The sequence below is a fragment of the Ischnura elegans genome, chromosome 3 (assembly GCF_921293095.1).
Source record: "Ischnura elegans chromosome 3, ioIscEleg1.1, whole genome shotgun sequence".
NCBI classification, from domain to species: domain Eukaryota; kingdom Metazoa; phylum Arthropoda; class Insecta; order Odonata; family Coenagrionidae; genus Ischnura; species Ischnura elegans.
The window spans coordinates 63,693,661-63,709,916 of NC_060248.1; the positions used below are offsets into that span (position 1 = coordinate 63,693,661).

The 16,256-nt window shown below is 37.4% G+C and overlaps 1 protein-coding gene across 1 annotated transcript in view; it reads right to left on the reverse strand.

Annotated features, from left to right (window-relative positions):
* Nucleotides 1–15,929, reverse strand: part of LOC124155917 (rab3 GTPase-activating protein catalytic subunit) — a 166,877-nt gene extending 150,948 nt beyond the window's left edge. The window contains exons 1-7 of the mRNA XM_046530140.1: nt 15,654–15,929; nt 15,406–15,584; nt 14,953–15,104; nt 9,791–9,927; nt 7,035–7,206; nt 4,881–5,191; nt 764–1,002 (exon numbers count right to left, since the gene is read on the reverse strand). Of these exons, the coding sequence (XP_046386096.1) occupies nt 764–1,002; nt 4,881–5,191; nt 7,035–7,206; nt 9,791–9,927; nt 14,953–15,104; nt 15,406–15,584; nt 15,654–15,852 (1,389 nt within the window). The 5' untranslated portion in view covers nt 15,853–15,929. The remainder of the gene's footprint in view (nt 1–763; nt 1,003–4,880; nt 5,192–7,034; nt 7,207–9,790; nt 9,928–14,952; nt 15,105–15,405; nt 15,585–15,653) is intronic.
* Nucleotides 15,930–16,256: the final 327 nt, after the last annotated feature.

Here is a 16,256-nt window from a genome sequence, read left to right on the forward strand (position 1 = left end):
TTATATGTATGTACTTTCAACTCAATGCTTTTACGTAATTACATCTCCTGCTTCTAATTAAGCAGGAAATAGAAATTATCTTTACTGTTACAGAAAACCCAAATTTTATTGATATGTAAAAGTCCTTTTTCCATACCAAACAAATAAATAAATATTCTCTCAAGCACTTTCTTCCAGTTCTTATTGTTCCAAAAATTTTTACCAGTGTTTAGTTTACCCTAAGACACTAAAAACTAATATCACCACTGATTTGTCACACCCTAAGCTTATGCAAGACATTAGAATAGCATTTATGTTAATTAGCAAATATATATGTATTTAAAATCCTCATTAATTAAAATATTAAATACCTCTTTATGGGAGATAAATTAATTGTAATTATAACTATGTTGCAATGATATGGAGGATACTTCCAAACAGTCAATATAAAAAAAGGAATTGACGTGAAGAAGAGTAAATTAGATTACACAAAAGAAATAGGGTAGCATGACAGCCTACTAGCTGGAGTGCATGGTTACTGAGCAAAGGGTCCCAGGTTTCAAACCCCGGGTGAACTCAACAAACAAATAAAAATGAAAGTTTCCCCAGAGAAATGAACAGGCCCCCTACCATAAATATGTGATATATGTACATTCAACTTAGGCTAAGTCTGTGATGGGCCCTAACCTCACTGGTACAAACCAACCTTAGGGTTGAAATATTGAAAGAGTGAGACATATAAGAAACATTACAATAAATTATTGGGAAAATAGAAAAAACTAACATGCATTTCATCAGCATCAGGAAAGAGGTAATGCAAAATTGCAAGAAGAACATCATCTGGAATGGGCCCTTCCTCAACAACATCTGATTTTTTTGACTGACCACTCCCTGGAGCCTGAGACATCTTATTTCCATGCCAAAGCTTCTGAAGGCGGCTTTTCGTAGCATTATTCATCACTTTGGTGAAACCAGAAACTTTTGAGGTAGTAAGAATGTCTAATGCTGCCTTTGCAGGTATAACTGTGAAATAGAAAAAAATACAGATTTAAAAAATTTACAACACAAAAGTAAGAAAATATGCATAAGTGATAGAATTCGACAGTTTCCTTGAATGCCTTAACAGATTTATAAAGCAAGGCTTGGCTCTTGGAGAGGATTAGAGAAAAACCAAAAAGCCAAAATTATTTCTTTTGAGCCCTTGCTTTTCCTGGATTCAATCTGGTCCTCATCCAAGAATTCTTCTGCTCTTCGTTCTATTCTTCAGAACATGATTCTTGCCAGTATCTTTGATGTATAAATCATCAGGCTTATAGTCATAAAATCATCACACTTCTCTGCTGGCCTTTGCTAATGACAGTATTCGTACTAGCTAAAATAATAAGACTTTCTTCATCTATTTCCTGTTTGATTACTTCCATGATATCTTCGTAGATGACTATCCTCGTTAACAGCAATAAGCATGTAAACCTATACCACTACAGTACATACTAGTTAAGTCTCTATCTTTACCATTACTATCCTTTCATTGTATGTACAGAAGGAAGCTTTTCACTCGCATTACAGCACTCTTCCTCAGCATTATCTCGACTCCCACGTTACCGTACGGAGATCCTGTGAGTTTGATTCTCAAATTTCCACTCTTAGTCTCCCTCTTCTGGCTGCTTCATTTTACTTATTCCTATCACCTTGAAGTTCAATACTGCATTTCCACCTTTAAGGTCTCCAATCTTCAGCAAGTTGTATGCAATCTCATAGGCCATCTTCCTATCCTTGATATTATACCACATTTGGATGATGTACTTCTCAAGTAGTATCCATCCAGATATCAGAATGAGGGACTAAATTACCTCCAGAATATTTTTTATGTGAATTCCATCATGTCTTTAAAACAATGGGTGAAGTAGCAGTAGTCGGGATAATAATGTGGTGATATCCCCTTGCCTTCCAAATCGCAATATTACAGCCATTACACTAAATGTTACCACTCCTGCAGTGAAATGAGTGCTGCTGCATTAACCACTGTGGTCAACACCTTCATTCACATGAAGCACAGCTACCGTCCTCTCCTCAGGATGATGGGAAGTATAATTTTTGATGGCCTCCTATTGACAAGACACCTTCACAGGCTTCAAGTATTACTAAGATGACCTATCTCACCCAGGATTAGACCCATACCACCCCAGAATGGCATTGCATTTTGCCTATAACTTCTTATTCAACGAGTAAACTCACTTATATTGCAGATAACCCCTAGATCTAGAGGTGACCCACCATCCGTAACCCGGTGGACACACTCAGTGGTTTTAAGCTGAGCCACAAGACAGGGGCGGTCTGGGGTGATTGGGAGCCCTCGGCTCATGATGGGCCCCCCTTACTGGGGATTTGGGGGTACCTAACCAGAAAATTTTAGGAAATTGCAACCCTGGAAAAGGATTTTGACGCAATTCTAGCTCTTAAAAGCCAGATAAAAATATATAAAAATAGCAACTTCATAAGAAAAAATATTGAGAAAAGTGAGATTTTCACAGCTAATAAAATTTAATATTGCATGGCTCTATTATCCATTATTTAGTGAAATTGCTCCTTGATACCATGCTGAAATCTAAAAGAAAGTCTATAAAATTTGAAAACCCTTCCAAAAGGGCATCAGGTTCTCTTTTATCTACCGACACCTTTATTTTATTTACTTTTCTATATAATCTCTTTACACTGAGCATGAATTCAAAGTAAAGCTACTAATGAAAATGTAGAATGTTATAATTGGAAAAAAAAACTTTGGTTCAAGTAATTTGAGTCTTGTTTTCATTACACCTTTCACGATAGACACGAGCGTTGTGGGGGCCCCCTAGGCTCAGGGTCCTCGGCGATTGCTGACCAGCCAACCTGACCAGGCCGCCCCTGCCACAAGATGGAGCCAATAACACCTTAAAATTTCTGCTGAGACTTAAAATAACTACAATATCGCAATTTCCACAACAATGGTGTTTTTTGGCACAGCTTTAATTATTAAGAGTTCTGATTTAAGACATGCAATTAAAATATGTAGTCCACTCGGACATTTTATGAAAATTTATATTGAAAATCTACAGAAAAGTTAATGAAAAATATAAGTGTTAAAGGGAAATCATTTTTGAGCACCGAAAATCTAGTCTTTTTTCGATCAAAGCCTGGTAAAAAAATGTCGTTTGTGTCATAATGACTTAGAGAGAAAAATTGGCATTAATAAAACTAAATTTTCAGTTATTTCCAGGTAATTTCAACACAACCCCTGGACTAGTTATCACTGACAAATAAAAAATTACAAAATTGTTTGAATTTTGACACTTTTATTACAGCAATGAAAAGTGACATAAGGACAAATACTTGATTGATTTGTAGTGCTTACCAATGTTAATGGCAAAATATTTTTAAATGCCTCCAATAATGTTGCTTTTGTATTATTTATGGCATTCATTTAGAGGCAATTTTCTCCTTTTCATTTAACTACTATGTATTTGAGACTAATTCATTTCAACAACTTTGAAATTTTTATTGCGCTTACCATTCAATATAAAACTTTTTTCTAACTCATTAGTGAAAAAAATAAGTTATCACTCCAAAATATAAGAAATTCAACATTCTAGTCTCACTATTGTCAACATCATAGGTATTTGAAAATGATCCTTTTTCCTTTTGCTCACCAGAATGGCAACTTGTGGTGTTTTTTCAAATGGCTGTAACTTCATGAAAAATTTCTTTAGAAAGTTAAAAGTGATCATCAATTCAAATAAGTCTACAAAATATTTTTTTCAGAAATACTCCAGTTTGTGACCTTGCACTTTTCATAGGAGCCTATATGAAATTTTAGGGAATGGCCCTTTAGTAAGCAAGTGTAGTAAGGAGTCAGATAACATATCAAACTTTAGCCCTTAGCAGGGCTGGTAAGTATTTCAAATACAAGTATTTTAAAATACATATTTGAAATACATTTATAATTTGTATTTGGTATTTCAAATACGGATTTTTTGTATTCTACCATTCTAGAATAAAAAATACATTAGTACATTACTATTGAAGTATCTTTGATAACACTTCTGTAACATTCAGAGATTACTTTGTTTTGGTAAGAATCTATTTCTTCATGTTCGTAACTATCCATACCATACGAAGGTAGGTTATATTTTTTTTAAGATCTCTTGGTTTTCATACAAATGTATTTTGTATGTATTTTAAAACTAATTTGTAGTTTGTTTTTCAAATACCCAAGTCAAAGGTATTTTGTATTTTGTATTTCAAATACTCCTCGGCCTGTATTTTGCCCAGCCCTGGTAACCTCTTGGTATGTAGTGTTAGGGAGAGGAATGAGAATTCCTGATTTAAGAATACTGGGACTAGCCATGGTGATAACTTTAGGGGAGTCGCCCGCAATGCACAAATTGTGCGAAAAGTCCACAGAGAAAAAACCATTCGCCTTGACCAGGATTCGAACCCCGATTTCCTGTCAAGTGTTTTTAGGGGAAGAACATCTCAATATTATAGGGAGGGAGAATAGGACCACTGCTACTGATGTATTGAGGGAAGTTATACACTCTATTGGAATGCTAATGCGATGATAAAAATGGCATGCTTATGGTGCTAGTCAGGCATAGGCAACCAACGGTTGCATTTATGATGAGCACTGAGTGTAACCTCAAGGATATAGTCAACAGAGAAGGACATAGGATTTTCCAGCAATAACAAACAGTTTGACAAATAGATAAGTGTAAGGAATAAATGACTAAAAGCAGATATTGTAAATACATATGTTCTTGCAGGCAGAATGTCATATGTGAGCATTCAGCCTTTCAAACTTGATATCCATTCATTCCAATTGCACTAATTCTTAATTAGGTCATATATTTTCACAAAAACTTACTCACCTGCATCAACATTGTCTGGTTCTGCTCCACCAATTAATTTCACAATGGAAGTATCTAAAACGCTGTCATGAGCACGTGAAATTTTTGTGCACGACATGCACTCCATTAGATATTTTGCCAGGGATGGGTATTCTCCAATTTGAGTGTTAGATGGACTGCGGTTTGGCCTCAGAACACGGTATGGAAAGGAAAGGAGAGGCATGCGGAGAGACCAGGAAGGAGCTGAAAGTGGGTGAAAGGAAGATGAGCCTACGCGGTCAATAACTGCATCTTCGGGAAGTTGAGGCCATGTTGCCATCAAATGAATTTCCCTGAAAACACATGAAACACAATTAAATATGAAAAAGTAATAGAAATTCACATTAAGTGCCATGGAAAATCATTCCCCTGCTTCGGGAATCAAACCACTGGCTTTCCTGGCCACTGTACTATCAAGATTTCTTCACTCCCATAGCATTTTTACCAAATTTTCATGACAATATTAGTAGAAAAATCATTTTGACATAGATAGTTCAGAGGAAAGATTAACACATTCAATACCAGTATTTTTACTTCGATTAAAAGATGGTTCAACTTTTTTTCCATGCGTGAAAAATTACTAGTGAGCTGAGATGCCACCACTTCATCAGTAAATGGAAAAAATAGATATCCATAGCTGAATTTACTATTACCATAGAGTAAGTATATATTGCTCTATGCTATTACCTAGAATTGTAAACAGATTATTTAATAATTATTGCAACAATGTGCAGTGCATTAAATTTATATTGAAAATAACTTTCCAAGACTAAATTATGGTCAGAATACCTTTAAGTATTTCAAGTGAGTAGGTACCATAAGAGTTTAAATAATGTGAATAACTTTTGAAAGTAAGAATACCAAGGAAGGAGCAGAAGTGTAACTATGGGGAAGGATGAGGGGATAGATCCCCCCTAAAGCCTTCGAGAAATAAAAAAATATTTAAAATTATGAATTGTTTTGTTTCAACGTATAATAACTGCATCTGATTAAACTTAAATTTTACGTTCCAAAAGGATGTAAAATGTTTTTCCAGGCATGTCATTTTTCAAAAATTTCCCCGGAACCCCTGTTGCCCAGAGAGCAGATCACTCCCTAGGCCCCTTTATCACCCCCCAAAGCATATTCCTAGTTACGCCACAGTGAAGGAGAATGATTAAAAATAACATTCATGTGGTCCACAGCTCACAAAATTATGAAACATTAAGTTTACAAAAGTACGAGGCATGTTTTTGAAGTAAGTACCATTTTGACATAAAAAAACCACATGTAAATTTTTTTCAAAATAATGTATTCACTTGAAAGGCCATACTTTACTCTACTTTTCTACATAATTCCCATTACTATTGAGGCATTTATCGTATCTTGGGACCAGCTTTAGTATGCCATCGTCAAAGAAGCTTGCCGCCTGATTAGACAACCACTGCTTCACGGTCGTTTTCACTTCCTCATCATCGGAATGGCGCTGTCCCGCCATTAAGGGTGTGTTGCAGGTCGATTTTTTGACTTGCGGCGACACAATCAATGCAACAGCGTACTGTGCGACTTTACAAAAACTGCACCACGCTATTCAAAACAAAAGGCATGGCATGCTGAGTGCAGGTGTCGTTTTACTCCACGATAACGCCCGTCCACACACAGCAAATCGAACACAAGACCTTATCACTTCTTTTGGCTGGGAACAATTAAACCACCCTCCATACAGTCCCGATCTAGCGCCGAGCGACTACCATTTGTTTAAGCACTTGAAGAAGCATCTGGCGGGTCAGCACCATTCCGATGATGACGAAGTGAAAACGACCGTGAAGCAGTGGTTGTCTAATCAGGCGGCAAGCTTCTTTGACGATGGCATACTAAAGCTGGTCCCAAGATACGATAAATGCCTCAATAGTAATGGGAATTATGTAGAAAAGTAGAGTAAAGTATGGCCTTTCAAGTGAATAAATTATTTTTGAAAAAAATTTAATTGTTGTTTTTTTATGTCAAAACGGTACTTACTTCAAAAACACACCTCGTATATAGTAAACCCAGAGAAATAAAAAAATTTCATGCACATAAAAATAATAGTTTAAATCCAGGGGATATGGCATGCAACTTCGCAAGAGAACTTGGATCACTCAGGAATTCAACACTCACCATGAATTTAAATTATACATTTTGAAAGGCAGTTTCTCAAAATTGTATTCTACCGGATGCTCCTGAACTATAAACTGGTTTTTTAATTTGTAGGTGAACTGGGCAGAAACTTGGACTGGGCCTTTAAGAGCAGTAGGATCCCTGATCTTGTACTTGAACATGTCCAACAAACCTTAGAATGGAAATTGAAAGAAGTATTAATATTATTAGAATTAATGTACTCCATTTATTCACTAGGTTATAGACTAAATCAAGTACCTGCAGAAAAAAAACATCAACTGGTTTATCTCAGAAAGAGAACTAAGATGCATGAACAATTTTTCATACTTATTTTAGCCCACCATTAGAGGATCAGAGTAACTAATTGTAAGTAGATTTTCTTGTGATGCATGGCTGTCAAAAGCAACTATATATACCACTGGAACTATGAAAACCAGAAACACCAAGGATTCTATCTCCGAGCCAAATGTGATGCAATAATCCTAATTTTCAATTAAATAAAACCATAATTTAATATAAAAACTGCAGAGGTTCATCAACCAATTAGGTAAGCCTTTTCCTACACAGGAGACATCATATAAGCTGCTACTTCACTTGGATATAAATCTTTTACATAGGACTTAATGCAAATTTAATAAAATTTAGGAAAAGCAATGGCTTCATTTTAACCAGCCTCATGCAAAATTAAGCAATAAATTTATTTACGAATTACACTACATATAATGAAATAGAATACTGGGCAGATCTTGTTTGGACTATGAAATAAATAGAATCACCAATATTAGTTTAAATTAGAGATGTGCGAATAGTATCCGCGAATACTCGAATACCTCGAATACTAGAAAGTATTCGATATTCGAGATTTCGAATAGTTATGCGAAAAGTACCGCCTCGAATACCTCGAATACTTTGAATTTCGCGTCATACACTGTCGCACGCACGTCGTTGGTAGTGACTCGGAAAAATGTAGAGAACTGTAGTCATTTAGTGCTCGCAGCGCCGTTTTACGCAAGTTGACGAATTGCATCAAATTCGTGGATTTTAGCGGTGAAAAGTGTTCGACGAGGGGAACCGAAAATAGTCGGGTGAAAAAATCCGAAAATCCCCGATTCCCCCCACCAGGAGAAACTCAGTGCCGTGGGATAGCAACCTTAGGGCATTTCCCACGATCCTCTATCCCCCTCCATTCAGCACTCGCCTCACCACTCTGACGCTTTCCTCTTCTCCGAAATCAAAAAAAGGTCCCAGCTCGCGCAGGGATCGCATTACGAAGACCCCTGCTTCGAAAAAATATCGAGTTACGAGAACAATAAAAACGTGTTTCACGCCCTCCCCCCTTTTCTCACCCACTGACCTTTTTCTGGCTACCTGCTTCCCCATTTCTGGAGGTCAACTGCTGTGTGAGTACCGTGGGATACTTACATTAGAGCATTTCCCAAGGTCCGGTATCCCTCTCCATTCAGCACTAGCCCCCCTCTGATGCTTTCCTCTTCTTCAAAATAAAAAAAAGGTCACAGCTCGCGCAGGGATCATATTACGAAGACCTTAGCTTCGAAAAAATACGCGAGAACAATAGAAACGTGTTTCGGGCCCTCCCTTTTCTCCCCCACTGACCTTTTTTTTTCCTACCAGCTTCGAAGTTCCCCATTTCTGTGGAGGTCAACCGCTGCATGAGTCATCTATTAGCACAAAGGGTGTCTATGAATGACTTTCGTCAATTGATGTTACACCTTTATTGAATTGAAATATTAGTAATGTGCGCGTAATTTCAAAAAGAATAAGACCAAACACGACGTATTTCTGAGTATATTTAAGCATTTTACGCAAAGAAATAAATGTCAAAACACGACGGAGACTTAGCATTCTGGCGAAACTCGATATGAGCAGCAGAGCTTCTCGGAAGTTGATGCGGTATTTTTTTCCGAAAACATATATCAAGTTACAATTTATGAGTGGTGCTATAAATCTTTATTGTTACAGTCACAGACAAAAGGATATTTTCTCAGAATATTTGGTTTCTCCCTGATAGCAATTCCAATTCATCTTCTTATCTCGTGAGAACTCCCAAAGATGGACTGAAAATAATTGAAGAAAATCCGGTGGAAAAGAGCTTGTATTTTGCAAAATGCCTCAGATTGTCAGCTAGCACTTGGCAGCAGGAGTGGGGGTAAAGCGATGTTAGTTGAATTAATTATATGCCCAATTGTTTCCATAAAATTAAATTATTCATTAATCAGCTAAATTCCTGTTCGAATCATTTTAAGGAAATCAAAATTACTCCCCAAAATCTTGTGTTGCCTGCTGCATAGGCAACCGAGTCAAACATTCCAGCATTCATCATTTAGTATTAGAGGTATTCGAAATTCGAGGTATTCGAAATTCGAGGTATTCGAATATTCGAGCTATGATTTAATATTCGAATTCGATATTCGAATTCGAGAAATCTGCTATTCGACCCATCTCTAGTTTAAATATCCATTAGTACACCAGGTGAGTGTCTGGCCAGTGGCATGATGTACTTTAATGCAACCTTTACATGACTGGCCATAAGGAAGATGTTTGGGAAAAAATATAGCCAACTACATTTTCTCTCATAGTCAATACGTAGTATTAACATGATTTTTCAAATGGATCCTCTTGCTGGAGTACGGCAGATCCTTCATGAGGATATTATTCTACCTTAATAAGTCATAGTTCAAGTAAAGACCTTCATAACACAAGAAAAAAATTTATCACAAAGACAATTTATAACAAACCTGATAGGTGAGAACCTGGAGGTGGGGAGTTAAGATGGGCCATTTCAAAATCCACACGGATCCCCTCAGATCCTTCAGACACTCCAACAAAATAATGGCTATTAGGATGATGAAACTGAACGAAGACAGGAACTGAGCTGGTTTGACAAAAGAATCGTATTAGCATGGCAATCCAAAAATTGAGGAACAGAAATCACCATACATCATTTCTAATATGTTCATATTTTGGAGATAAGGGAAGGCCAAGGGGACGTTAGTCTGTTTTTCTACAGCTAGTAAATTTGGGGGCAACTTCCAAAGCATAATGTAACCAAGCAGCCTGTTGCATTTGGTGCTAAAAACTAACAAGACTTATTGGCATTCAAACCAGCAAATTTTGCCACCATGGCTAAAACAATTTCAATTCATAAATTTGAAAATTTTTAAATAAAATTGTTAAGGGACACTAATGTTACGCTCTCACCATGTTGAATTTGATTGAATACAATTTTTTTCAGGGAAACGTGAATGCTTTTGTGAGTGTTGAAATCCCTATGGCTCTCTTTCATCTGCATTCTTGAGCAATGTGATCTGTTGGGTGGGTGTAGGGTATAAGGCCTAAGTTGAGAGGGCAACTTGCACGAGTACAATGGCAGTAAGTGAACCTCCTGCACCCCTTCTCATATGTGGACTTGCTCCAGCCAGGATTAAGAGCATGCTTATGCAAGCATCCCAGTGATAGATAAATAACTAAAAGAGGATATTTAGCCTAATGGAAATAATCAGCAGAACTGAGAGCATGGACTGGAGTAGAGGAGGGGGACTGAGTCAGGCAGATGGTAATGTAGAACGGGAATGAAGAACTGGCTGAGAAGTGCCAGCGAACTGCTGTTTTGCCTTGATATCCAAAGAGATAAAAATGCCACCACTGTGAGAGGCCAGCCAAGAAACTTTGCCATGCATTGTGGCATCACAGGGTGGCCACTATGCATAGGGTGAACCCTACCAATGCTTAAGAGCGCTAACAGCGATGGCAATCTTTTATCAATGAAACAACTCGACAAGAAAGGCATGTGCTGTATACTTGGAGACGGCTGCATTACTGTTTTGAAGAAAAATGTAGAAAAATTTAAGGCTTTTGGACTTGGGGACTTGGAAAAGATTTATATCATATTATGTGTAACAAATATATAGCCCAGGGGAGGAATATTGATTGCATTTTGGATCATTATGGGACAACAAAAGATACAAGTGGAATAGCCCTGGAAACTACAGCTGTACGGCACCAGAGGTTTGGTCCTCCCACTCAAGTGCCGGAGGTTTGTGGAGTAGGTAAATCGCCCAAGGACTGCAGTGCTTGTACTAAGGGAAAGATGTCAATATAGAGATTTAGCGTGAGACCGAAGATTGTGAAGATGGTGATAATAATTTTGATAGTGACACTGATATGCCTTATGACCAATAAAGAGAGAGTGATCAGGATATTTCTGTTCTGTCAACTCAAAGTAATGAAATTAGTGCTGAGGTGGATCTAGAGAAATCAGAGACCAAGCCATTGCACAGATCCCTAAGAGAGAGAAAGCTAAAGAGATGTTCATGTTGTGAGGCTAATTGTGAGGGTGAGGACACAGAGCTACCAGGTAATTTATTCTCAGAACCTCTGATGGTAGGGGAAGCACTAGGTAGAGATAATAGGGAGAAGTTGATTACTGCAATGAGAGAAGAGATTAACACTTTGAAAGAAAATCGGATGTAGAAATTAGTTTAGAAACCAAAAAATGCTAATTTTATTTGATCAAAATGGGTGTTTAGTCTAAAACTAGGTAAGAATGGTAACATTCAGAGATACAAAGCCAGATTAGTAGCTCAGGGCCATAATCAAATTTATGGAATTGATTATAGCGAAAGCTACAGCCTAGTGATGAGAAGAGCCTGCCTGAGTCCTGCTGGCTATATCTGTGCAAAAGGGATGGTCAGTGGATCATTTGGATGTGATCACTGCCTATTTAAATAGTAAGTTGAAGGAGCCGGTATATATGTGCCAACCGAAACTTTGGGAGGAAGGAAGTCCTGATGTGGTATGTCTTTCGCTTAAAAGCATATATGGGCTTCACCAGTCTGGGAAAGATTGGAATGACTGTGTGATAGAAATTATTATAGGTTTGGTCTCAGACAGTGTGTCAGATCCATGAGTATTTCATGGGAACGGGGTTTATGCTGCAGTCTACGTGGATGACATGGTTGTTTGTGGGAAGAAATGTAAATTTGATAGTATCAAGATAAAAATTGATAATGAATTGAATATAAAAGACATGGGACCAGTTTCTTATTTTCTTGGTATTGGTGTTACCAGACCATGTGTGGACAAAATTATGCTTGATCAAGAGAAGTAGATGAGAGAGACATTGTGACCGGACCCTAACTGTCCAGACTTGGAGTACAACAGTGAATAATTTGATATGAAAATATAGAGAAGAGCTATCGGAAAGTTATAGTATATTGCTACTTGCACTAGACCTGACATTATGTTTGCTGTTAACAAACTAAGCCAATATGTATTGCCATTGTCCAGCTACCTGGAGGTGGATTGATATATAGAGAGTAATGAAGTATCTAAAAGAGAGTCATCATCACTGGTCAACAATCCTAGGATTGGTTTGATGCAGCTCTCCACTCAATTCTCCTATCAGCTTATCTTTTCACACCCACGTATTTCCTCTCTTTCACATTCTTCTTTACTTGTTCTATATATTTTGCTCGAGATCTTCCATTTCCGTTCTTGCCTTCCACTTGTCCCTCGACGATCATCTTCATCAGGCCATCATGTCTCAAGATGTGGCCTTTAAGGTTGTTCCGTCTTCTTGTTAAGGATTTCATGAGGCTTCTCTTCTCTCCTACTCTTCTTAGGACTTCCTCGTTACTAACTCGGTTGATCCATTTGATCCTCATCATTCTTCTGTAGCACCACATTTCAAAGGTCTCCATCCTTGCTTTCTCCACTGTGGTTATTGTACATGCCTCACTTCCGTATAGGAGTATACATACTCCAAATATAGGTTCTTATTAACTGTTTCTTTACTTCCATATTTAAGTTTCCTGCTGTAAACAGGTCTTTCTTTAGGTGGAATGCTCTCTTCACCTGGGCTATTGTGCTGATAATTTCTTTCTTGCTTCTCCCATCACTGGTAATCTTGCTTCCCAAATAACGGAATTCATCCACCTCCATCAGTTTTTGCTTCCCTATTTAATGTTAGTCTTTCAAAGAGACAATAGTGTATAATTTGGTGTATGAGAAATCATCAATTGAACTGATGATTAATTTTTTTCAAATTCTGATTTCGCAAACAGTATCCATGACAGTAAATCTATTGCAGGATATGTGATTACAATGTTTGGGGGAGAAGTAGCTTGGAGGTCCAGAAAACAAAATGTTATTGCAAACCTCAACAAATGAGGCACAGTATCTGGTCTTCGATGAAACTTCCCGGGAAGTAATTTGGTTGAGAGAGTTGTTTCCTGAGTTGGTTATTGAAATTCAGCCTCCCAGTTTAATTTAAGCTGATAATATTCAAGCCAATGAAATGACTGAAAGGAAAAGAGTTACAGAAAGAAATAAACAGTTAAGGGTCAGACAGCATAAAGTTCATGAATATGTTTCAAATGGTGATATAGTGGCTAAATGTATCCACTCGTAGAAATATTGCTGACAAGTTAACCAAAGCTACAGCTGGTCATAAATAGGGTAGTTTCCTTCATCAAAGAAAACGAAAGGCATTGATTGCGGTTCGTTACCCACCATTAGTGTATTCATAATATATAAATTATTTGGTTCTACAACTCACAGTTTAGACGAATGGCAATGGTCAATTTTAACCGCATTTGAAAAAGGCCAGATTGGCGCCCATGCGATGCCACTCCACGTGACGTCACAGGGACCTAGTTTCTATACAAGAAGATAGGAGTTTTACATCGTCTGAGGTTACCAATGCATGCATGAGGCACATAGCTCAGGGAAACATGTCTTAATAATCACCTATTAAAACTGGCTAAGGTTGGAAAGTTTTCTTCGTTTGATAAGGTATTAATAATCCTTATTCAAGCCAAGCGCTACCAGCTAGCATGGTGCTCTGCTACCTGCAAGCATCCTGCGTCGTATCAGCGCTCAGAGCCTCGCCCCAAGGTCACCTTACTTGCGACAGCAGGAACCAGAACGACGTCACACGGAGTTTTCCCGGCAATCATACTTACCCGTCACGTTTTCGCGCGCTTGAAAATTTTCACTTTTCATTTAATCGTGAAAAATAGATATCGTCATTTAAAAATCTTAAAGCGTGAAATACGTACTCCAGGAGTAATAATCATTCGATTTAGGCAATAAAAAATAAGAGGAAACCACCCTATTGTTAGAATTTTTCTAATAAAGCAGGGCTACTAGAGTTTACTCATTGACTTTTTTTTAGCATACACAGTCAATTTTTTTGTTGTGATTCTACAGCATCTGATAATAATGCTTTTGGCTGGTATTATTCTGAAGTTAAGATAAATGATTTTTTTTCTCAATGTGCTCAACAAGGGGAAGTTTCATTTAATTATATTTGTTGATCACATTGAGCCAATTGCTGTATCATAGGCAATTATTTTATTTATGATTTCCTATTGTTTCATCTTATTGACTATTACGTGTGATATATCAATGAGCAGGTCGCCATCAAAGTTATATGAAATTTATACAATACCTCCACGGCATAAACACTCAACAATCGCCCACCAAATCAAATCCGCTCATCTAGTATAGCTATTAGGTACTAGATGAGTGGATTTGATTCGGAGGGCAATTGTTGAGCGTTTTTGCAGTGGAGGTATCGTATAGTAATATCGTTCTTGTACCTATAAAATCACACAATGATTGCTGTTCTACACTTAAAAATTAATAATACCGCACACTACATATGCTATAATAATACATCAATATGGCCCCTCAACCCTTACGCTCCTACTTTGATATAATCAGTACATGATAACGATATATTGCAGTCACAGGTTAAACACAATACAATGCTTCCAAAAGACAATTTCCAAAATAGGTATGCTCAATATATAAAAATTGTAAGAGCAAGTGAAGGCTCAAGCAGAAAAATGGCACTGACATTATAGAATCAATACTCCTGCAGTTGTGTACTTACCAAGAGCAATTGTTAACAGCAATGAGTACAGAGCTGAGAAGAATTTTCAATCTACTCTCTGATGCAATGGAATGCCGAGGCTGGGGACTCAATACAAGAAACTCACGTAGGCCATACCATCTGACGATGTGAAACATGTCAGGAGAACCCACCTTTAAACAAAAATAGGTACCCACATAATACCTTCATTAAAGCAAATTAATTTTGAGCCTAGGCTGTTTAAAATATTACACACGAGATACCAAATGTTTGAAATGTTGATAGCATAGAAAAGCTCCAAGTCACTGTAATTGTAGCCATATGGTGGAATTCACACTATCAAATTCCTGATCTACACCGTTTATGGATTTTAAAGTGAAATCTTATGACTAGCCCAATGATCAATACAGTGTTCAATAAATCCACAGAGAATTTCAGGGGAAATAAAGACATGATAGCAATGTTACCACATACCTCTTTAAAAGGGAGGAAAATATTATTATTTGAATTCAGATCAAGGTGGTTTTCGTACGCCCTCGGGGAGGCTTCACTGAGATTGTCTTCCTCCGACACAGGGCTAACAGGAGTGCACTTTTCATCCTCTCCATCTCCTCTAACTTTCAAAGTGTACTTTCTAATGTCAAATTTGAAATCTGCAAGAAAGTTAAACTTGAGCAATTGGCAAATTTTACCCAACACCCATCATTTATTGAAAATCATACCGGCAAAATCAACTGGTTCAGTAACCGTCTCCCAAGATCCATTGAGGTAATCTTCTCTAGTGAGTGTTGGCCTGAACTTGCTTTCAGATAACCTCCATTTGAATATCACCTTTTCCAGTCTGTCAATAAATTTTTCCCATTCAGTAGATAGAGTGAAGTCGTCATGATGAACTACGGAATCATCAATATCATCGCTCATTATCGCATCACAAATTTCCACTCATAATACACGAACAACACAAATTTCGTAAATAAATCGTGCGCATGCGATGCTCACTTTTTATAAAAGGAATAACTAAAAACATGAGCACTTTCTGCTGCATGTCGTGCTGGGAAAATTCATTGACCCCAAAGCGTTCATAAAATTTACCAATGACCATTATTTTCTTTGTTCGACAGCGTGAATAAATCTAGGTGGCTTAAAGCGTCCTCTCCATTGACTAGAGTTTCGATTTTCGAAACGATGCAGGATGTTAAGGTTTCTGCTCCGTGGCGGTAGTTCCACGGTAAAATTTGATGGATGAATAACCTCAGAAACTGAGCTACCAATTAGCCAAGGTTCTTAGACAGTAAGAACTATTACTCTAGAACCTTGCCAATTAG